Source organism: Erpetoichthys calabaricus, chromosome 8 (assembly GCF_900747795.2).
Source record: "Erpetoichthys calabaricus chromosome 8, fErpCal1.3, whole genome shotgun sequence".
Lineage (NCBI taxonomy): Eukaryota > Metazoa > Chordata > Cladistia > Polypteriformes > Polypteridae > Erpetoichthys > Erpetoichthys calabaricus.
In genome coordinates, this window is record NC_041401.2 from 183,189,179 (window position 1) to 183,212,559 (window position 23,381).

The 23,381-nt window shown below is 38.0% G+C and overlaps 2 protein-coding genes across 4 annotated transcripts in view; one reads left to right on the forward strand and one right to left on the reverse strand.

The window, feature by feature from the left end:
- Positions 1-23,381, forward strand: part of c8h2orf76 (chromosome 8 C2orf76 homolog) — a 331,828-nt gene that overhangs the window by 159,673 nt on the left and 148,774 nt on the right. The gene's annotated exons all lie outside the window — the stretch shown is intronic.
- The window catches only part of vps13d (vacuolar protein sorting 13 homolog D), a 187,744-nt gene that overhangs the window by 77,253 nt on the left and 87,110 nt on the right, over positions 1-23,381 (reverse strand). For all 3 annotated transcript variants that reach the window (XM_028807954.2, XM_028807955.2, XM_051930739.1), the window contains 17 exons: positions 23,032-23,182; positions 19,964-20,180; positions 16,435-16,682; positions 15,672-15,863; positions 12,832-12,958; positions 12,496-12,638; positions 11,459-11,589; positions 11,141-11,316; positions 10,650-10,773; positions 10,290-10,525; positions 7,445-7,553; positions 6,131-6,288; positions 5,495-5,603; positions 3,224-3,403; positions 2,312-2,413; positions 1,731-1,880; positions 1,142-1,291 (listed from right to left, as the gene is read on the reverse strand). In XM_028807954.2, the coding sequence (XP_028663787.2) occupies positions 1,142-1,291; positions 1,731-1,880; positions 2,312-2,413; positions 3,224-3,403; positions 5,495-5,603; positions 6,131-6,288; positions 7,445-7,553; positions 10,290-10,525; positions 10,650-10,773; positions 11,141-11,316; positions 11,459-11,589; positions 12,496-12,638; positions 12,832-12,958; positions 15,672-15,863; positions 16,435-16,682; positions 19,964-20,180; positions 23,032-23,182 (2,703 nt within the window). The remainder of the gene's footprint in view (positions 1-1,141; positions 1,292-1,730; positions 1,881-2,311; positions 2,414-3,223; positions 3,404-5,494; positions 5,604-6,130; positions 6,289-7,444; positions 7,554-10,289; positions 10,526-10,649; positions 10,774-11,140; positions 11,317-11,458; positions 11,590-12,495; positions 12,639-12,831; positions 12,959-15,671; positions 15,864-16,434; positions 16,683-19,963; positions 20,181-23,031; positions 23,183-23,381) is intronic.

Genomic DNA, 23,381 nt, shown 5'->3' on the forward strand with positions numbered 1-23,381 from the left:
AACACGATCTGATTGTATGGGAGGTTACCTACCCGGTAACGTATGTGGTTGGTCTGCAAGTCTGCAAACATCCTCCACGCCCTCTCAGTCGCGAGAAGCAGATCATAGAATGTTAGATAGTTTTACTGTCAAATAATGCAAAGAGTATGCGACACGTGTTTTGCCCTTATCTGGGCTCATCAGGCGTACACACTCCACTGCACCCCTCGAGGGGATTAAATAAATGAACCACACGCCGTGGTGCAGCGTAAAAGGGCTTCACCTCTGTTTGATCTCCGCAAGGGGTGCAGTAGAGCATGTATGCCTGTTGAGCCCACATAAGGATGAAACATGTGTCGTGTACTCTTTGCATTATTTGACAGTAAAACTATATAACACACACACATATATATAATATGTCTATATATATATATATATATATATATATATATATATATATATATATATATATATATATATGTCTGGGGGGGTGGGTGGAGGTGACTAAGTCAGTATGATCAAGTGGGGGGGGGGGGGGGTTGTATAGTTTAATTAATGTGTATATGTCCTTCTTAAGTTGGCATATGCTGCGTTTATGTCCAAGTGTCTGTTGATGGCGTTTTCATCTGATAGCCAAGACTCGGCCAACTCTCTGGCGCTTTTTGTACTGGCCTTAAATTTTACTTTTACGTTGTCCCAGTTGAATGTGTGTCCTGTCGATTTAGTATGTGTATATATCAAAGATAGTGCGTCCTTTCTTCTGACGGCGTTGCGATGTTCCTGTACACGTGTTGAGATTTTTTTTGACGTTTGTCCTATGTATATAGCTGAGCAAGAATTGCATGGAATACTATAAACACACACACACACACATTACATTATCCAACCCGCTATATCCTAACACAGGGTCACGGGGGTCTGCTGGAGCCAATCCCAGTCAACACAGGGAGCAACCCCGAAACAAACCCCGGGCAGGGTGCCAGCCCACCACAGAATACACAGATTATTAAGTACAAATTACTAGACTTCATTTGAATGTACCATGACCTGTGTTTTGTTTATAGTCTTACCGATGTATAAAGTTCCATTTTACCAATTGCTTCTGTACTACCATTAAATTAAGTACATCAAAAAACATATGGTGAGAATGGGAATTAACTACCTTGAAGAGCTCAGTTAACAGGAGACTGCTTGGGATTTTCATAGTGTTGAGCTGAAGAGCAGGACCAGTTTCTGGAACACCACTTTCGACGCTACTTGAAGTAACACACAGCACCACTGGCTGGGTTGTTCCAAGTAGCTGGTTGTCCACCTAAGAAAATGCAACATAAAAATCAAGGATTATCTGGAATATTTAATGGTTGGATCTCTGCAATGTAGTTCCACAGTAGGCACAGTGATGAAGTGGGTAAGGCAAAAGACTTTAGACCACACAAATGCTGGATCAATCCCCACCTCTGACTTACTGTGACAGCTTTAGCAAACCCCTTAACCTGCTTCCATTGAAATTGTAAAAAATAAATATATGTAAACAGCTACAATGAATACTGATCTTGTAAGGTGCTTTAGATAAAGGTATCAGCCAAATATACAAGTACATGGCAGGGCCTCTTAGTCACATTGCCTGTAATCAATGCTTTACAGTATTTATTCCAAGATGCAAAAATTTACAAAATAAACAAAAAGCTTGCATAAAAAAAGGTTTTGAGATTTATGCACAATGCTTCCAATTCAATAGATGTTCAGTTTACCTGGATCCCACCAATATTGAGTTCTAGGACCTGACTAGTAGCAGTTTTGGTGAAGTGTACATCAATTCCAGAAAGAGTGGCAAAGATGAGCTCCTCTGGGACTTTATTGACTAATGATATTCCCAATCCTTCCTCCAAGTTCACCAACACCTAAAAGAGGAACATGTTATTTTAGACGTAACTAAAATAAGAGACAAAGACTATAGAACCTTTCACACTGGCACTCTAAAAACTAGATTCCATTCCCCCTTTTTCCCCACAAGTGCTAATATTAATAGAACATATGTTTTAACACTTAATTTTGTAGGAATAATTCTTCTTAGGGTCATCTACTTAAGTACACTAACAATGCAAAGTAAATTCACCTTAACCCAAGAAGGCATTTTTACAATACACAGACTTACAAGCTGGGTTGTAACAAGAGTTTTTGTGAATGCTGGTGTGAATATTGTTGATAATGACAACAGTTTCCTTTCTTTGCAACATTTTGTTTAAATTTATATTACAGTTGTACAGTAAACCATTTCTCAAATAGGAATTTTAAAATTAATTAAGACTACTAAAAAAATTGAACATAATACCTCAAATTCCTCTTCTGCCTTTTTCACCTTGTTTTCTCCCCAGTTCTCATCTTCCTGGCTTGGAGATAAACGGTTAGGTCTTCGCTGATTCATATCTGTTATCTGCAAAAGTATTAATGGAGATGTTGAATGATGGTGATGTCACTAAGTCCACTGAGCACACCTAAGAGACATTTGCCATACAGTCATTTCTGATACAACCATTACTTCTGAGAACTTGTGTAATTAATGATATTTTAAAGCATATCTGTACTTTATACTTCAGAATTTTACATATTTTTTAAGGTGACACCCCAAGACTGTTCTGCCACTGCGCACCTCTCTTGTTCGTTTAGGAAAGGGTTACTGAGATGAAAGGGCACGACCATGCACAGAAACACAGCAACATTGTCCAGAAACCCCTACTTTCAAATATTAGAAACCAATGCCAACAGAGATGACCATCTTACGGCAGTTGGCTTTGAAAGCAAGACGATATTAGGCAGTATTAACAGCTGAGATTCAATCCATTCAGTAAGTGAACGTACTTCAACCCATGGGTCCCTAGGTGTTATTGAGCTGAAGGGAAGACAGAACTGAATAAAGGAGCTGCCAGTTATAAAATTTGCAGCAACTGTCAGAAAACTGTCTGTGGAGAGTGCGTCTTGAGTTAACATATTTGGCCACATGGAATAATGGATTAAATTTGTATAACTGGTGGAATCGCAGGCAATCTCTGCTTTGCTGAGCCAAGCCGTACAAGTTGGTATCTAAACAAATGTTTAAATAACAAATCATGTCTTTCAACTTAAACAAATTAATTCAGTTTCTTGTTTTCTTTCATTCAACCATCTTAGTTTCATATATACAGAAAAGATCGAAACTTTTGAACAGATGATAGGTCAGTGTCATAAACTTGCTTATTTCACTAACCTGCAAGACTCGGGTGGGCCCATCAGGTAGCACTTGTACTGTTAAAATGCCTGAGCCAGGACGCATCTTCTGGTTAATAAAATTCTGTTCAGGTGGAATAATATCATCTAAACCTCCGTTCGGGTCTGGACCTAGAACAACTTCAGCTCCATCGACCAACCCTGAGATACCACCTTTAACCTATTAAGTGATAGAGCAAGAGAGAGTGAGAAATAAAGACATACAGATAACAATAGACAAGACAAGCAAAAAAGTAGCTGAGGCTTGCATGCTTATGAGCAATGAAATGCTCCTCTAATCATTTCTTGCAATATTCAGAAATTAGGAAAAGTAATTTTAAGCAGGTTTATACTACAGCAAATTTAACTTAATGAATATGTTACCGGCAATGTGTAAAAACCGGCATTCTATAGAATACCTAGGCAATGTATACAGTGCCCGAAATAGGACTTCAAAGTATGAAGTACATTGCATTTCATACATTTCCTAGGCATTCTATACAATACCTAAATGGCAAACCGGCAGAGTGTAGAATAAGCTTATTCTCGCCAGAACATTTTGTCAGTGGCACATGGATCTTTGTTCGTCCATGTGGAAGCATGTGTGCTTGCTGTGCCGCAGCAGAGACTGTTCCATATATTGTGGTGGGTGAAGTACCGCTACAGAAGCTGACCCATATTGTGCTGTGTGAAGATGGGAGAAGAGAACGTAGTGTACGGGCAAGAATCACGACATGCTGACATGCGACAACGGTTCTACAAAGAACTATCCCAAATGCGAGCCAATGCTGCTAAAAATTGTGTTTTTCTAACGGAAACCACTTACGAGAAGTTAGTGAATGATGTAACAAAGGCTAAAACGACTACTAAGAAGGAACCACGGGACTATTGGCTGCCGAAACGCCACAATGTAATGATAGTAGAGAACAAAAGCAAGTTGATTTATCCTGTTAAAAAAGGCATCAGTGCTATCCAGTTTTATGTCAGAGATTCTGAATTATTTGACGTACCTCACGACGCTCATTTGGCCATTGAGGACGAGACAGAATGTTGAAAGAGCTTGCACCCAAATACAAGAACATTACCCGTCATGACTTTGAACTGTATATTCACCTTTGTGAGCCATGCCAGAAGAAACAAAAAGGTGTAAAAAAAGGATTTGTGAGGTGTATGTGCAAGACTAAGAGCCAAAACAACAAATGCCTTTGCGTAAAAAAGAAAATTAAGTGCAATTTAAAATGCCATTCTAGCCTTCCTTGCTGCAACAAATAGTAGGCTAAGTAATGACACTTCTGATTCTTTTGTTCTCCCAGTAAGCATATCCTGTAGTTCATTTTGTATTTCTTCTTTCATTTTTAGACATTTTCTTATTAAAGACCTTTCCAATCTGGACATTTCACACTTGGCGTAAAATAGTACTTGTCATTCTTTATAATGCCTAGGCATTTTATGCAATGCCTAGGAAAAGTATGTAACAACGCAGATATTTCATATCTTGCCTAAAAACGGCAGGCATTGTATACATTGCCTAGGTATTCTATACAATACCTGCTTTTCATACATTGCCAGTAACAAATACACTAACTCAAAACTCAGTTCTATTAGGGAAAACAGGAAATACATCTATGGTTCTTGTCATACAGTAGAAACACAAATACTGCACATGAAATAAGTTACCAGGTAGCATAGTTGACAGTAAAAGTTTGTCGAGCCTCAAATTTCTGAACTTCATATTTTTTATTAGTGGGGTGAATAGGAACTGACAAGTTACTCTAGTGTGAATAACTTCCTCTCATTAAAATATCTCCTGGTCTGTTAGAAAGTGAGTCTCTGGCTTGCACATGTTTACCAGTGTTCTAGTTTGCTGTTTTTGCTTTTTTCATTAAAGTCTATTAATAAGTGCCCAATTAATACCCAAATTATTTTCCTAAGCAGCATTCTTACTTGTTTGTCTGTAATTTCTGCAAACTGAGCCATAACAGTATGCCTAATATTACAATGAAATAAAGCAAAAGGTGTGGAAAAAGCCTGTATATTTCACCGAGACTTCAGGACTAATAACGATCAAGTGGTCAGCTTGGACATTTGTATTTAATTTGTAAAATCTCTTATGTACACCTAAACAACATTGCAAAATGTAAGTGATATGCACAATAATCTTATACAAATTTCTAACACAAGAATAGATCAGTGAAAGATTAAAACAAGTGAAAATTTGATATGCATAGGCTATTATTCAAAAAAGTAGACAAAAGTCATAAAGGTACATCACCTGCACTACTAGTCGAGGAAGGCCACAAGTCAATTTTCCAGAGCTGAAGTGCCAGGTTTGAGTTGTGCTCCGCCGGCGATCTGGCTTTCTCAGCATTAAAGGCTCATAACTTAAAAGTGTAACAAAAAAAAGTCATTTCTTAAGTCTAATTAAATGCACAGCTCATGGAGACTAGGTTTGAATCCTTGCCCAATCACTACTTGCATATTTTCATGTCTTCCCTGTGTCTATGCCTTTTATGTCATTTTTTTTTTCCTAAGGGTACTCCACAATTCCTGCCAAATCCCAAAACATATCAATTAAATTCATTGTTGACTGTGCATTCAACCTGTACGTGCGAGTTTATAACTTGCAGTAGAATGATATCCTTTTATAAAGCTGGTTGTAGCCTTGTACCCAGAACACTACAATTGTGCTTAAGGGAGTTCAAAATGGCTGGAGTATAACCTAGATCACATTCAAGTATATTATCACTGCTAATTAGCTAAAGCTACTGACTTCATTTTCATTTGTTCCAGAAAATCTCATTGTTAGGGCTAAGAAAAAAAGCTTTAAATAGATTTTGCACAAGCCTCATACTTCGGATGAATGCACATAAAGAATACAAAAATTGAGCATCCAAATATAAAGTTAAACCTGTTGTCTGTGACGGCTGCCAGTCCTGCAATGTCAAGTACAAAGGTTGACTCTTGAGGCCTAGGCTGGGCAGGTTTGCTCTGTGGAGGCGAAGATCCTTCATGGCATAACATCCCAGTAACAGTCATCCGCCAAAGTTGGGACCGCTTCCCTGGTTCCTTACAAGAAAGGTTTCAAGGAAAATATTAAATAGATTATAAAGCACAGCAATAAAAAATAATAAACAGAAAGTCAACAATCAGGACTGATTAAATATAAATGAACTACTGTAACTTTCAAAGCTATTACTATAGTACATCTTCCCAAGTATATGGCAGCATTGAGATGTTGTTTTCATACAGCACACCCCCATATTAAGCATTAGATATCAATGTTTCCTTCAATTCCTTCTACTAAATTATGAGAAAAATAATAAATCTTCATGGGTGACACAGAGATGCAATGGCTAGTGCTACTGTTTCACAGATCCAGCATTATAATTTCAAAATCGAAAGCCAGTTGCTGTCTTTCTGCAGTTTTCATGTTCTCCCCAATACTGTGTGGGATTTCCTCCTTTGTCCAAAAAGGTAGGCAGGTTAGGTTCACTGAAAAGTGTAAAACTGAATCCCATATTAGCATGGGTCTGTGAATGTGACAGACCTACCAAGGGCTCACTCCTGTCTTCTAAGGACATACTCCCCTTGACGAAGAACTGCACTAACCTGGTTTGAAAATATTAGGTTAGAATACAGGTGGTGCAGTGGTAGCACTGCTGCCTTGAAACAAGAAGACTAGGGTTTAAGTCCGTGTGGAGTGTACATGTTCTACCTGTGTTCAAATGAGCTTCCTCCAGGTGCTCTGGTTCCGTCTCACAGTCCAAAGACATGCAGGACAGGTGGACTGGCAATGTTAAATTGTCTGCTATTCTGTGTGTGTTAACCCTGCACATGGTTGGCACTCTGTGCAGGGATTGTTCCTGCCTTGTGGCCGGTGTTTGCTGGGATAAGCACCAGCTTCCTGGCAATCCTGCTCTGAATAAGCAGGTTTAGAAGATGGATGGTAGGTTGTTAAAATACCTCAAATTTTACATAATCCTACAATCACTTATTGTGGTAGGTGCCATGTAGCATGTATAAGTAAAACTCAGTTTATGGCAACAATAACTTTCTCTGTTTAATATTTGTTGAACTGATGAAATTTTACTTGAAGTTAGAGGGTCTTCTTACATATAATTCAGTACCATTGCTTTATAAAATAATACAATGTTATATAATCCAAATTAAACAGTGATTTTAGGAGTAAACATGTGACATACTAAAGAATAATTGAGCATACCTTTTTTTTCAGAATAACTCTTAAGGTCTTTGGTTCTACATCCAGAACTAACTCAGAACACACAGGTCCTCTTTTGGCAGTCACTGTTCTCTGGTTTAGCTCCTCATTGCTATAAAAAATAGCTTTTATTAATTTTAAAAGAAAAGTGTTAAACTGGCTAAAGTTAAAAATAAAATCCACTGTATGTTGTTTATGAACTTCAGCATTAGTTATCAATAAAAGACCTAAAGTGACAAAGCCAGGGTTTCACTTGGCAACACATTGCGCAGAGTAAGGAAACACGAATCCACAGAAAGTAGTTACTCAAATTTAAAATGTAGCACAATGGTTTCTTCATTAATTCATCAACAGAATGAGCAATTTAAGTGACTTTCTGTAGGTCACACAATGAGTCAGTGAAGAAGACTGCACGGGCAGTCTTACAGGGCACAGACAAAAGTGGAACCTTAACCACAAGATTATTATGTAACAAAATGTACTACCATTTAACATTCAGTTGGTAGAACACTGAAGTTATTAATTGAACTTAATTTTCCCGATTATTTACAACTTAGTTCAGCAAGAAATACCATGTTTTGGGTGCATGGAGTCACTGATTCTGTAAAGAATGTAATACTGGATAAATCAGCTAGGTGACTTAGCCAGTAACCTATAGATTTTATGGCAGTGCAGAGTATGTGAATAACAGAAAAACCGCAAAGGCTATATAAGACTAGCCAATCCGCAGTGTAGCATACGCCGCATAATTATGTATTGATGGGTGAACACTTCCTGAAAGACACAGTTGTCCAAATGGGGTGGGTTTGAGGATACGACTGTAAATGAATGCAAACATGGCACTCTGGAGAGAGAGCAGGGAAGCGGGCCTGAGAGGTTTCGGATCCTAACCATCCAACGACGGGTCGGCACAACCGGTAACGATCCTTCCGCAGGTTCACCTACGGAACCCGTGTTAGGAAATTTACATCCTCTAGATAGGCAAGTTCGATCGTCTGACGCCCATTCCGCCTCCGCCATTCTAGTCTGCTGATTTCTTAAGTCATCTCTTAGTCATAGTTCAGTACGCACTGCCTGCTCATGTGTTCACCCCCAACTCCTCACCTGAATTGCTTTCGTCTGTGTACAGTCCACATGAACTTGTGAGTCATGTTGACTGTTCATTTTCCACACACTGCCTCAGTCGCATGCACCTGTGAGCCACGTTCAGGCCGGGTGAGGTTTCAAAGGCTCCACACCTGGTGGTGCCCTTCCGTCAATTCCTTTAAGTTTCAGCTTTGCAACCATACGCTACAGTTCACATGCACCTGTAAGCCACGTTCAGGCCGGGTGAGGTTTCCCGTGTTGAGTCAAATTAAGCCACAGGCTCCACACCTGGTGGTGCCCTTCCGTCAATTCCTTTCAGTTTCAGCTTTGCAACCATACTCCGCCCGGAACCCAAAGACTTTGGTTACCCGGTTGGCTGCCCGGTGGGTCTTGGGAATAATGCCGCCGGATCGCCAGTCGGCATCGTGTATGGTCGGATCTATGACAGTATGTGATCTTCTTCGAACCTCCGACTTTCGTTCTTGATTAATGAACACATTCTTGGCAAATGCTTTCACTCTCGTGTCATGGTCGGCTGTTTAGTGAATTGTTGGTGGGTGGGAATCTGTGAGTTGCCAGGCGTGGCTGTCTTGCATGCATCTTGCTTGCCATAGACTTAGTGAATTATATACAGTAATCCCTCCTCCATCCGCGAAGTAGAAACCATACGTTTATATGGTTATTTTTATATTGTCATGCTTGGGTCACAGATTTGCACAGAAACACAGGAAGTTGTAGAGAGACAGGAACTTTATTCAAACACTGCAAACAAACATTTGTCTCTTTTTCAAAAGTTTAAACTGTGCTCCATGACAAGACAGAGATGACAGTTCCGTCTCACAATTAAAAGAATGCAAACATATCTTCCTCTTCAAAGGAGTGCGCGTCAGGATCAGAGAATGTCAGAAAGAGAGAGAAAAGCAAACAAATCAATAGGGCTGTTTGGCTTTTAAGTATGCGAAGCACCGCGCGGCACAAAGCTGTTGAAGGCAGCAGCTCACACCCCCTCCATCAGGAGCAGAGAAAGAGAGAGAGACAGAGAAAAACAAACAATTAAAAATCAATACGTGACCTTCGAGCTTTTAAGTATGCGAAGCACCGTGCAGCATGTCGCTTCACGAAGCAGCTGCACAGAAGGGAGCAACGTGAAGATAACCTTTCAGCATTTTTAGATGAGCGTCCCTATCGTCTAGGTGTGTGAACAGCCCCCCTGCTCAATCCCCCTACGTCAGGATCAGAGAATGTCAGCGCAAGAGAGAGAGAAAGAAAAGTAAGTTGGGTAGCTTCTCAGCCATCTGCCAATAGCATCCCTTGTATGAAATCAACTGGGCAATCCAACTGAGGAAGCATGTACCAGAAATTAAAAGACCCATTGTCCGCAGAAATCCGCGAACCAGCAAAAAATCCGCGATATATATTTAAATATGCTTACATATAAAATCCGCGATAGAGTGAAGCCGCGAAAGGCGAAGCACGATATAGCGAGGGATTACTGTATATAGATTATCTATTAAGTTTAACTAACATCTTAGAGGTGGGATGATATTGCTGAAAAATAAAGTACCTACTTCTTCATGCCAGAAGAGAAAAATATTATAAAAGGGAGAAATAATTAAGTATATTGAGCAGCCAAAAAAACAGGCATTTCATCTAACAAGGACAAAAACAATTGGTCCAACTGCTTTTGCTGTGCTTCCACACCATGTATCAACAGCACTCTACACACATATAAAAATAATAAATAAGGTAAAGGAGTAAATACCATGAGAAAGTGTAAGAAGCAGCAATGTAAATGAAGTTTTCATAGTAGAGCTTGCTGTATTCCCGAAAAAAGTTCATATCTGCTGTGACTTGAGACGATCCTGCTCCCTTAGCTGTCACTGTGATGTAAGGTGGGAGAATAGGTTCATCACAGGCGTAGTCCATAGATGTTCCTGCTTTAACTTCTGTATGCAAACGGAGATCGGCAACACCATGCTGCCAAAATTGGATAGGAACCTATGGAAGCACAAGTGGCAACTTTGTAATAACAAGGAACGCAGTTAGAAGGCATTCATTATTTTTCACTACAATTACTAATTCCCATTGGTTTAAAATCCAGGACTACTCCAACTGCACATACCTCGGAGAAGTTATCGATGCGGAAGGGTGGAGGAAACTGGTTGGTGTCACCAAAACAGATCCTATAAGTTGCTCCTCTCAGGGTAACTTCAACACGTAGAAAGTAGCAATTGCCAATTGTATCCCTGAAAATGTTGTTAATAATTTGAACATAGTAGAATTTTCAGTATTTGAATAGAAAATTGATAATTTTGACAAGATTCTGATGAAAGCACATTAGGTTTTAAGGTCAGTTTTAGTCATTTTGAAAATGAGAATTACAAAGAAAAATGTACAAATTACTAAAAATTCTACATAGCTGAAATGTTTGCTTGCATCCAAGTTCTGCATTTAATTGTTACACATTGTTTTTGAAGGTAAAACTGGAGGTTGGGACTGTTTAATATATCCTGAATTGAACCCTTTTTTCTAAGAATGGTTAAATGAAATAGCCATCACATATAGCACAAGCACCACAGAGCTAGAATCTGCTTCATGATTTTGATCACTCACCTCATATTGACGTGAAAAGATTTGGGCTTGCTAATTTCGAATCCACCAGACCAGGTGCAATTAGTTGCATCCATTAATCTGACACATAACAGCTGGTCGTAATCATTCCTGGGCCAATGAAAGACTACACTGGACCCAGGCAATGTAGAAATGTAGCCCTCTGGATTGACAGTACCCTGAAACAATATAAAACAAATATAACCAATTGGGTGAATTTACTATAAATGCCAAACGTACATGAGATTTTCTTTAGTTTCCTGATACAGAGCTATAATAAAAATGCCCAAATTACAACTTAATCTGCATTGAATACTACACCTTTCCACGAGCAAATTCTCGCTGAGAGAAGGCCAGCTGGTGGGATGATTTGTTGTCTAGTAAATAGCGTGGAGCAAATGTAACCACATGGGTGTCTTGATAACGACCTTTACCTTTTCTTACATTGATTCCTGCAATAAAGTAAGAAAAGAAACTGTTATACCGCATTGTATTTTCTTTGATATCTCTCTTTGAGTAGTTAAAAGATCTTCAGTAATAAAATGACAAATGTTGCCAGAATGGGAAAATTAAACTACACAAATATAATGAGACTTTACATTGCAAGTCATTTTCAGACAAGAAAAGCAATGTATTTTATATTTATATATACACACACAAACACTGTATACACTGGATATACACATTTATGCACATACATAATCTACACTAGTATTAAAATAGTATGAAAAAAGCTGCTCCATGGTAATTCAGTAGAAAAGATAACAGTCTGCCCTGCTTTCTGTCACAAGACGGACAAACTCGCAACAGCTCTCTCTCTCGCTATATATATATATATATATATATATATATAAAAATATCCAATGTCTGTTTGTCTGTCTGCTTTTCACAAAAGAACTACTTAACGGATTTAGATCAGGTTTTTTCCTATAACTTGCTTGAATCATAGTTGTATCATAGTATGCTTGCGGTACCGATTTATTTGCGCGAATCTGAGAGACATGCAGCGGGCTAAGGGGAGGGAGGCGGGGTCCTCCTCACTCATGCGCCAGCCTTGGGGCATATCTTACCTCTGAGAAGCTAATGAACGAGAGAACAACTTAAGTTTAGATCGGGTGTACTTCTATAATTTGCTTGAACATTACGGTTGATTTTGTGACGTCTCTCATCATGCTAAGAGTCATAGTTCACTTGCAGGAGCGATATATTTGTGCTAATCCAAGACAGAAACTGTGGGCCGAGGTGAGGTGGAAGCATGACATCAGGAGTGGAGAGCCGGGCAGGGCCCTCCTCACTGTCCTGTTTCACTACAACACGGACGGAGCCGCTGGTGAAGGACAGTCTTTCATAAATATTACCTATGTTATATATGAGTCCTGGACGATTTCCATGCTGAATAACTTTGACAGCTCTCACACCACTGCCTCCGTCAAGAGAGAAGCCTTGGCACCAAGCAGGAACACCATCAGGATGGATGGCTTTGCCAATACGCATAGAGCACCTGTCAAACAGAAAGGCAAATGTAGAACATACATGAGCTTTTTCATTAATTTCCAAATGAGTCTTGACTTGTGTGGGCTATTTTGCAGGACATTACAAAAGAAACAAAACTATGACATAATAAAATTTCAACCAATAATTAAACCTTTAAACAGCTAATATGCATTCCAATCATAAATGATTTTCACACTCACATGTATGGCTGTTCTTTGTCTGTATAACAAAAGAGTAAAGGGCTGAGACTTCGCGCCATTTCATGTTCCTCAAACTGGCCAGCAGCATCCATTTTTCCATTGTCCTGACGGAAAATCAGTGGAAGCCCTGTAAAAATATTAAATGTAGCACAGGAGAACAAAACTCCCTCAACAGACAAAAAAAAATAAATCACAAAAGTGCATCAACTTAAATTCAACTGTATGTTAGTATGGCTTAAAAGAGTACCCTTCCCTGCTCATAACTAATAAAAAAAATATAATCCAATGGTTAAAGCAGCAAAAAACATATAATAAAAAATCACTGCAAGAAACTGTATACACTTCACAAACTGCAGTTTTCAATTAAAAAAAATACACAACTACTGTTTAAGGTAAATGATGGATGACCATGCCTCTGTTTGCTTAAAGTCACAAACAACCCTTTAACAAATATAATTTGGCCCCTGGCCTTGTATTCTATGATTAGCTTCAACTAGAAATAAATGTTATTGGTTTAGAGTAACACTGTGTAATTTATAGTTCTGTACTTAAAAGGTCTTAGAATCTGGAAGTGAGAATTAATTTATTCATCCCCTTTCTTTCCCAACCTGCTTATTCTAATGCACACTCGTGGGTGGATGGAGCCTGTTCAGGTAGCATTTGGCACAAGTCTGAAACCAACTGTGCAAGGGATCTCAGACTATTGGAGGTGCCACTTGCTAATATTAGCCCAATTCAGAGTTACTAATCAAGTTGTCCTATATATCTAGGATGTGAGAAGAAACAAAAAAAAATGTACCATTATTACTACTTATAATGTGAAAAATGACACAGCTCATTTTTTGGTGTTGACAGTTTAACTTGCCCTTTAATTGATATTATTTAACATTAAAAACACTTAATAGTAATGGCCACAGCATAAAGGATCTGAGGGTCACTGTGCTTATGGGTAATTTCAAGACCCAACAGGAGCGGAGAGAATGGGAATACAAACTTATGCTTAAATTCAATACTCTACAAGATAATGTGAATAGAGACAGGAGTTTTATGACCAGATATGTGGACTAACAGACAGCTGACGACATCAGAGGTCTATCTTACAGACAATGCACTTCAATAAAAAAAAACCTTACAGGACGTTCTCTAGTGATGGTTATCTTATCTGTACATTTTATTAGTTCATTGTTCTCTTCTTTCTGGGCTAACATTTGAATAAAACGTTTGTTAAGATGAAAGAAAAAAATCACTTTGCTGTCCCAATATAAGCTAGTGTATTTTTCAGTTTCTTTGTTACACCTTGCCTGATGAAGGGGCCTTAGCTGCCTCAAAAGCTTGCATTTGTAATCTATTTAGTTAGCCAATAAAAGGTGTTATTTCACCCTACTTTCTCCTGTATCAATCTGTGGCTAACACGGCACAACACTCTACTTCTATTTAACATTAAAAAATGCATATGTAGTGAAAACAAAGTGCTTAAAAAGATGTTTTTCCTAGGCAGAACTGAATTTAATTCAAAAATACTAATTCATATTATTCTATTATTCATTATGTTTGTGTCTAGTTGGTGTAATCCATACAACTGAAGCTTCATGCCAAATACCTACTAGAGAGACAGACATGAATGCTAACATTTCTCTAACAGGAAAGATTTGCTGTTTAAATCTCTGTAAATTAACCAAGTTGTATTGTGCAACTGTGGGAAAGAGGAGCTGTTTTGTTCCGTATGATGCCACATGCAGAGATCACTTGTATAACCTTTTTTTTTTTTGCCTTATTCCAGAATCTTCCCACACTCTCAGTATAACTTTTTATAATTAAAGTACATAAAGAATATTAAACAATGTATAAATACAATTAGAAATTGCTACATAGATAACTTGTTAGTATGCTTAAGACAAATGTTTATTTTACACAATCCACTAATAAATCATCAGCAGGAACAGGTAGGATTGATGATAAATGTAATAATGGCAAATTTCAGTTATACCAGTGATGCACAGACATTTTTAATAATTATATAATAGTACAGTGGTTATTTGCTCTGCTTCACGTATGCAGTGTCCCTAGATTTAAATTCTGCACCCATCATTCTTGCGGAGTCTGCATTTTCTTACTTTGTCTGTGCACTTTCTCTTGGTACTCAGGGTTTTGACCACAATGCTCAAAAATGTGCAAGTTATTAACTCAGCTAGTGACTCTAAATTAACACCTGTGTGTGTATGTGTGTGTGAATGGGACCTATGATGTACAAGAATCCAGTCCTGGGCTATTTGGTGCACCCAGTGCTGAATTGCATTTAGAGGGCTTAATAAAGGTATGGTTTTCTTTTTCTCTGAAGTGTCCTTGCCAGGGTAAATGGCAGCACTTTAATAATAATAATAATAATAATACATTTTATTTATATAGCGCCTTTCCCATGCTCAAGGCACTTAATATCACTTTGTGATATTATGGTGCTCCTGTGATTATCAACATTTACTTGCACTAGGATCTACCTAAGAGTGCTCCTGATCCAAGGAACCTGGGACTGAAAAACACCCTAAAGTTTTAGCGCATTTTTAAAAAAATACATGGAACATGCAGTATGCCTATTTCTTGGAATAACGTGCATTATGTTCTTCTGTTGGTGTCTCAAAATTGTTTTGTGGCTATGCTGCATGTTATTATTCTATTTTGGTTTAAATATACTATATATCTAATTTATGTATTCCTTGTTGGTCTCATAGGAGGTGGTGCACTTCAAAAAGAAAAAATTAATTAATTTTATGGAAATTAATATTTCCCCTTTCCACTTCTGATTACTGCTGGGCTCTTTAATTTATATAAAAATAGTTACTCACCAGTTTTATTAATAAGCCAGTAGGGTGCAGAAATGAGAATTTTGAGAGCTCCCTGAGCCCGAAAGATGATACGAATCGTCAGATTTAAAAGGCGCTTGTTGGTATCATAAAGTCGCATACGTACAACATAGTTCTGAGTGCCTGGAGGTATTAGAAGCTCTTTACAGACTGGGAAATTTTCCAGTACAACTCCTATGAAAGTGAACAAAATACAATGTTTGTATCCTTTACTTAAAAAATACGAGGAATAGAAACTGCTAGCAACATTAATTTATATTATAAAACGTACAGAATATACAATCCTTATTACATATACCACCTTTCTATAGTAAATCCACCCCAAAGCACTTTATATAGCGGGTTGATAATGGATGAATGGATGGACTGTAATTTTCTAAATCTAAACTGCAAGCAAATTAAGTGACTTGCTCAGAGGAATACAGATTATCGAAAGAAGGGTTTGAAGTGGTAACCGTAAGATTTCAAATTTAGTGCTTTAGCCAATATTAAACAGCTAAATCAAGTCATGTTGTGATTAAACTATGCATTAGCCTTAATGAATCATTTTTCAGGAGTATTCAGAAACCAGGAAGTCAAATAGATAAGGTGCTTTGGTCAGGTTACACAAAAATATTGTCTTTTGTTCATACCAAATACACAGTACCTAAACTTCAGACATAGTGTTCATCGTGGCAATTCTGGCATAAATCTTAGTACAGATCTGCAAGTGGATGACTGCAGGGCAGAATTTTCCTTTTCTTACCAAGTTCTACATTCTGAGAGGTATCAGCAGTGTGCAGTACTGTTTCCTTGCCAGACTTTAAGGTGCCTTTAATTGAAGTATTCTTGATGTAAAAGGTCAAGTCACATGGTAGTAGGTTTACAAGAACCAGCGAAGGAAGAAGGTAGATGGTGTGTCCTGGTTGCCGGTAGATTTGCTTGCTGATGTCTGGGGCGAGCTGGGAAGGAACATAGTCGGGATAACTCTCCTTTTTTATGACAACACAGAATCTAGGACAGAAAAGAAGTTCTTTATGAGAACATTGCATTAATCCATATCTGAGATACCAGCAAAACAAAATGTGTACATTTCCTGAAGAAATAATACATTATCTCAAGGTTCAAAAAGCCACTGGGAGCTTTGCTGACAAGAATTCAGAAAGTACTTACACCACTTCACTTAATCATTTAAACCTGCCCAAATGTAGGTGTGCAAAGCTGGTACAAACTTCACCAAGAAGAAAGAAAGAAAGAAAGAAAGAAAGAAAGAAAGAAAGAAAGAAAGAAAGAAAGAAAGAAAGAAAGAAAGAAAGAAAGAAAGAAAGAAAGAAAGAAAGAAAGAAAGAAAGAAAGAAAGAAAGAAAGAAAGAAAGAAAGAAAGAAAGAAAGAAAGAAAGAAAGAAAGAAAGAAAGAAAGAAAGAAAGAAAGAAAGAAAGAAAGAAAGATAGATAGATAGATAGATAGATAGATAGATAGATAGATAGATAGATAGATAGATAGATAGATAGATAGATAGATAGATAGATAGATACTATATTAATCCCAATGGGAAAGACTTGAAGCAATAATTGCCACCAAAAAGTCTTCTACAAAGCACCGAATTAAAGGTCGGACTACTTATATAAATAAGAGACTTTAGTTTTTGATTTTAATACATTCGTAAACTTTTCTCAAAATATGTTTTTACTTTGTTATTAAGGATATTCAGTCTAAACTAATGGCTGAAAATAGAAAATGCATTGATTTAAAAATAAATCTACAACACAATGAACTATGCAGAATGTGAAGGGGCCTGAAAACTTTATGAATCTTGTGTGTATGTGTATGTGTATGTATACACATATATATAGATTCTAAACAGAAGCAGAATTTATCCTGAGTTGCAAATATCGACATGGTAATATGCAGTTAGGTCTATAAATATTTGGACAGAGACAACTTTTTTCTAATTTTGGTTCTGTACATTACCACAATGAATTTTAAATGAAACAACTCAGATGCAGTTGAAGTGCAGACTTTCAGCTTTAATTCAGTGGGGCGAACAAAACGATTGAATAAAAATGTGAGGCAACTAAAGCATTATTTTAACACAATCCCTTCATTTCAAAAGTAATTAGACAAATGAAATAACTGGAAATAAAATGTTCATTTCTAATACTTGGTTGAAAACCCTTTGCTGGCAATGACAGCCTGAAGTCTTGAACTCTTGGACATCACCAGATGTTGGGTTTCCTCCTTTTTAATGCTCTGCCAGGCCTTTACTGCAGCGGCTTTCAGTTGCTATTTGTTTGTGGGCCTTTCTGTCAGAAGTTTAGTCTTCAACAAGTGAAATGCCTGCTCAATTGGGTTAAGATCAGGTGACTGGCTTGGCCATTCAAGAATTTTCCACTTCTTTGCTTTAATAAACTCCTGGGTTGCTTTGGCTGTATGTTTTGGGTCATTGTCCATCTGTATCATGAAACGCCGCCCAATCAATTTGACTGCATTTAGCTGGATTTGAGCAGACAGGATGTCTCTGAACACCTCAGAATTCATTTGGCTACTTCTGTCCTGTGTAACATCATCAATAAACACTAGTGACCCAGTACCACTGGCAGCCATGCACGCCCAAGCCATCACACTGCCTCCACCGTGTGTTACAGATGATGTGGTATGCTTTGGATAATTAACTGTTCCACACCTTCTCCATACTTTATTCTTGCCATCATTCTGGTACAGGTTGATCTTGGTTTCATCTGTCCAAAGAATGTTTTTCCAGAACTGTGCTGGCATTTTTAGATGTTCTTTAGCAAAGTCCAATCTAGCCTTTCTATTCTTGAGGCTTATGAGTGGCTTGCACCTTGCAGTGCACCCTCTGGATTTACTTTCATGCAGTCTTCTCTTTATGGTAGACTTGGATATCGATACGCCTACCCCCTGGAGAGTGTTGTTCACTTGGTTGGCTGTTGTGAAGGGGTTTCTCTTCACCATGGAAATGATTCTGCGATCATCCACCACTGTTGTCTTCTGTGGACGTCCAGGTCTTTTTGCGTTGCTGAGTTCACCAGTGCTTGCTTTCTTTCCCAGGATGTACCAAACTGTAGATTTTGCCACTCGCAATATTGTAGCAATTTCTCAGATGGGTTTTTTCTGTTTTCGCAGCTTAAGGATGGCTTCTTTCACCTGCATGGAGAGCTCTTTTGAACGCATGTTGTCTGTTCAGAGCAAAATCTTCCACATGCAAGCACCACACCTCAAATCAACTCCAGGCCTTTTATCTGCTTAATTGATAATGACATAACGACGGACTTGACCACACCTGCCCATGAAATAGCCTTTGAGTCAATTGTCCAATTACTTTTGAGCCCCTGAAATGAAGGGATTGTGTTAAAAAATGCTTTAGTTGCCTCACATTTTTATGTAATCGTTTTGTTCACCCCACTGAATTAAAGCTGGAAGTCTGCACTTCAACTGCATCTGAGTGGTTTCATTTAAAATTCATTGTGGTAATGTACAGAACCAAAATTAGAAAAAAGTTGTCTCTGTCCTAATATCTATGGACCTAACTGTACATTGAAAAGAAAAATGATATGAGATATTCAACTTCAAAACAACCAAACATGAAACAATTAGCACTGGGTTACAGTAAAATACAAAGCAAATAGATCTACACGTCATGTGACTTTTTAAAAATAAACACATGTTGAAAACATTATTGGTAAGTAATATTAAGTAAGAAAATCATTTGGTGCCCTACAGAAATCTTCCTTTATTTTACTTAGGAATATTGTTAATTGTTTTGCATAGAGCTTTGTAAGAATGATTGTTATTATTATCAAAACTATCAAAATACAACTATTTTTGTTGGTAAAACTGCAGATTTAATGGTCACTATTAAGAGTGTGAAAGAAAGTTCTAATGCTGTCACCCATAAGAGAAGGCACCTGAATGACTTCAACAGCGTCACTCAATCACATAGGGCTCAGTCAACTCCAAATACGGCAATGCACTGCATGTTTTATATTACCATTGGTAATATCACTGAAACATGCATAAGGCGTGGTATGAGTGGTAATAAAATTGAGAAGTACATCTGGGGGTGAACAAGCCGCTGGCTGGTCATTTGTCAGATAACTTGGGGATCTGGAGACTGTTTTATCTAATCCATAGACAATAAAACTACAGCTGATATAAAACAAACACTAAACCCTTTGTTAAATGGATGACCTTTAATGAAGTAGGGCCACTATAGATACCTTTCCTGAAATATGAGTAGTACTAATATAATCTGAAATATGAGGAAAACTAATACCTGAAATTGCGTTTAGGGTGCTCCTCAAAGTCAGTGGAATGGCACTCTCTCTTGCTGCTGCTTACTTCACCCATGCGTTCTACACTAGTCCAATGAATGGGGGTCTTACAGAAGAAGAGTCCTAAACCTTTAGGACGAGCTTGCAGCCTCCAAGAGGTAAGATGAAGAGGCATAGCCTGTGACTCTCCAGGTAGAATGGGAGGAAGCAATACTGGCTCTACAAAAAAATTTAAAGATAAATAAATATTACACATTCTTTAACATGCTGAATGTTTATTAGTCTAATTACGGATATAAATTCACAAGAAATAAAATATGTTTGTGTTAGTAAAGAAAAACAACATTTCACTGTCTTATCTTCTTCATGATGAAAATATTATACTGTAAGACTGGTATGGGCTCAAAGGTCTATGATGGTAAAATGACGCTGAATCAGACTTGAAGCTAATTCACAATGGAATCTTGCAGAGCGGCACAGCATACTCAAACTGCATTATAAGTATGGAAATCCTATACCTGTCTATGATACATTATACTTAAAATATACTTCTTTCAGATATGTACAAAAATTGCTTTTAAGACAGAAACACTGCATTTTTCTTAATTATAAGATTTGCAGCTAGGACACTATGTCTGCTGCCAAGAAAATACAAGTGGAAAAGAAAAAAATATATGTGATGCAGTCATGGGCAACAGAGGGACATTCATTCTGTTGCGCCTGAAGGATGTGTGCCCAGACAAGTATCTTTAACCTCAGTCGCATAGCAGAAAGCAACTTCTTTGTTGCTATGGATCTGTACATGCAAATATGCATCTGCACATTTGTATAAGCCTCCTGGAATGTAATCAAGTCATTTTACTATTATAATGGCAATATTTAACTAATTAATGTAAGCATTTGCATTTAAATAAGTGCATTCAAGAAAGATCTTATGAAACAAACTATTTTATTTTTATGTTTTGTCACTGCAAAATGTCTGTATGCTCTGTTGCATCACTCCAGGGAAAGCTCCATTAAAATTGGTGGCATTGGCAAGGAAAGAAAACATTTTATCCAAAAATTTTAATCTGATTTCACAATTATTGATGCTACATGCAAAATATTCCCTAAAAATAGTGACAAGCTATCTATCAAGTTCTGTGATGGTAACACATATCAGAAAGTTCAAACAGGAAACACAGCTAGGCAAAAATCACTACTTTGACTTTTTGCTCAGGACCCTTCTCACTAGAATGACACAGAGGATAAGGTAGCCAGTACATGAACTATATATATTATAAATTTATCTTTAGGAAAAAGGTAAAATCATCCTGAACACAGGTAACATCATTCTGTGAATGAGAACTCCCCTATCTCAAACAGCAGTTCATAACAATATTATATATATACATACTAGTCATTTAGCCCGTTACAATAATGGGCACTAGAACAGTAGTGCATAAACATTAGTTGGAAGTCTATATTAAATGGCAAGGGACTTTGACCTCATTCTTTTTGTTGGTCGTATTTTTCTTTCTTTCAGCCTTTCTTTTGTTGATGTTTACTTGCTGAGCTGACCGTTCTTCATGGGCTGCCGCCGTGTATTGTGTGTCTTTAATTTTCTGTGACAGTAATACTGTCTTGTACAGCTCTATTCAATAAGGGCGCGCACAAAAAGGCGAGCTTCAAAAGGGCGACCTCAATTGAGCACGGCGAATAAAGGCATTTGTAGATAATTTAGTTCAAATGGCTCTGGAATATGTGAAGAGCAACAAAGGTGCAGATCTTTATTTATGCGCGCCTTTATTCGCTGCGCCCAATTGAGGTCGCCCTTTTGAGGCTCGCCTTTTTGTGCGCGCCCTTATTGAAGGATGCCGTCTTGTACGTCCGCTGGCTTGTACGTCCGTAATATACCTTTAATTTTCTCTGGCGGTAATACAGGCGTGCGCGTCGGTAATATGCCTTTAATCTCCTCTGACAGTAATATTGGCTTGTATGTGGCTGTAATATGCGTCACTGTATTGTGTATCTTTAATTTCCTCTCGCAGTAATACTGGTTTGTATTTCCGTAAAACGCCCCTAACTTTCTCTGACAGTAATATCGCGCATCGCACCATGCCCCGCACATGCGCACTTCACCAGAAGACACCCACACACAGACACCTGGACGCACACAGGGATTTTATTAAAGAGGATATATCTTTTATATCTGACAATCATTCAAATGATATGTTAAAATATCCAAATGCAGTTTTATTCAAAACCGCAGATCACTCTTTTCCTAAATTTTGATGTGTCTCTCACAATCTGAAGGAGACTGCTTCTGAGCCAGACGTTGCAGGTTAGTGGTTGACCACCAGCAATTCACCACAATGCAAATCTTCAAACGGAATTGCTTTGTGATGTGAGTCCACAGCAACACAATTTTTTTATAATGTACTCCACATGTAGCTTGCAGCTTTACACTGTACGTATATGGGTTTTCTTCCTCAATTCAATGACATACTATTTTGATCACTGGCATTTATAAATTGCTCTCAGCCAACCTGAGCAAGGAAAAACTTGGTCAGTCAACAAACCTGAGGATAACAGAAAGTGCATAATAACTCAAGTTCATTCTCAAAATCTCTTAATCTACTTTCAGGGTCACGTGGTCTTAGAGGCTATCCCAGATCACTGGGTTCAAGGAAGAAAAACAGACTTGAGCAGGACACATATCGATCACAAAAAACCGCACTCATGCACACACTGACATGAGCCAGTTTGAAATTGCTTATGATCCTAAGATGCATGTCTTTGGTGGATGTGGAAGGAAAACCTACACAATCACTGGGAAAATGTGCACCAACTTCACATGGACTCTATCCAGGAACAAGATTTGAACCCCAGAAGCCAGATCTGTGATGTGTCAGTGCTATACACTGCTCTATCGTGTTACCTGACATAGTTTTCCACATGTATGTACAGTAATAGTTCCCAAACAACGTATTTCTTCCTTCTTAAGAAAAGAGAATCTATTATTTTTCCCAATTATTGAATCATCAAACAAATAGCAAATACAGGTATGGGCAACACATAAATAACTTACTATCGGGTGCAGAGGGGCTATCTAGACGAATCTCCATTGGGACTTCAAGTAGGTTTTTGACCATCAATGCTGACCGTACTGTGACCACCTTCCGGACATTACCTTCCATGGTAATTGAGAAGACCACGCGAACTGGTGGCAGGGCTGAGAACTAGATGAAAGCACAGTGACAGAGAGATATGTAAAGAAATTGACCAACATCATGCAGAGTAACTCTCAAAAAATACTGGGGTTTGGAGAGAGAGACTGGAAAAAAGCAGGAGAAATAAAATAATGCAAAAATAGCTCTAGGTGGAAGAAGTATGATTTGGCATTAGACATTTAATAGTTATGCATCCCACTAAACCGAT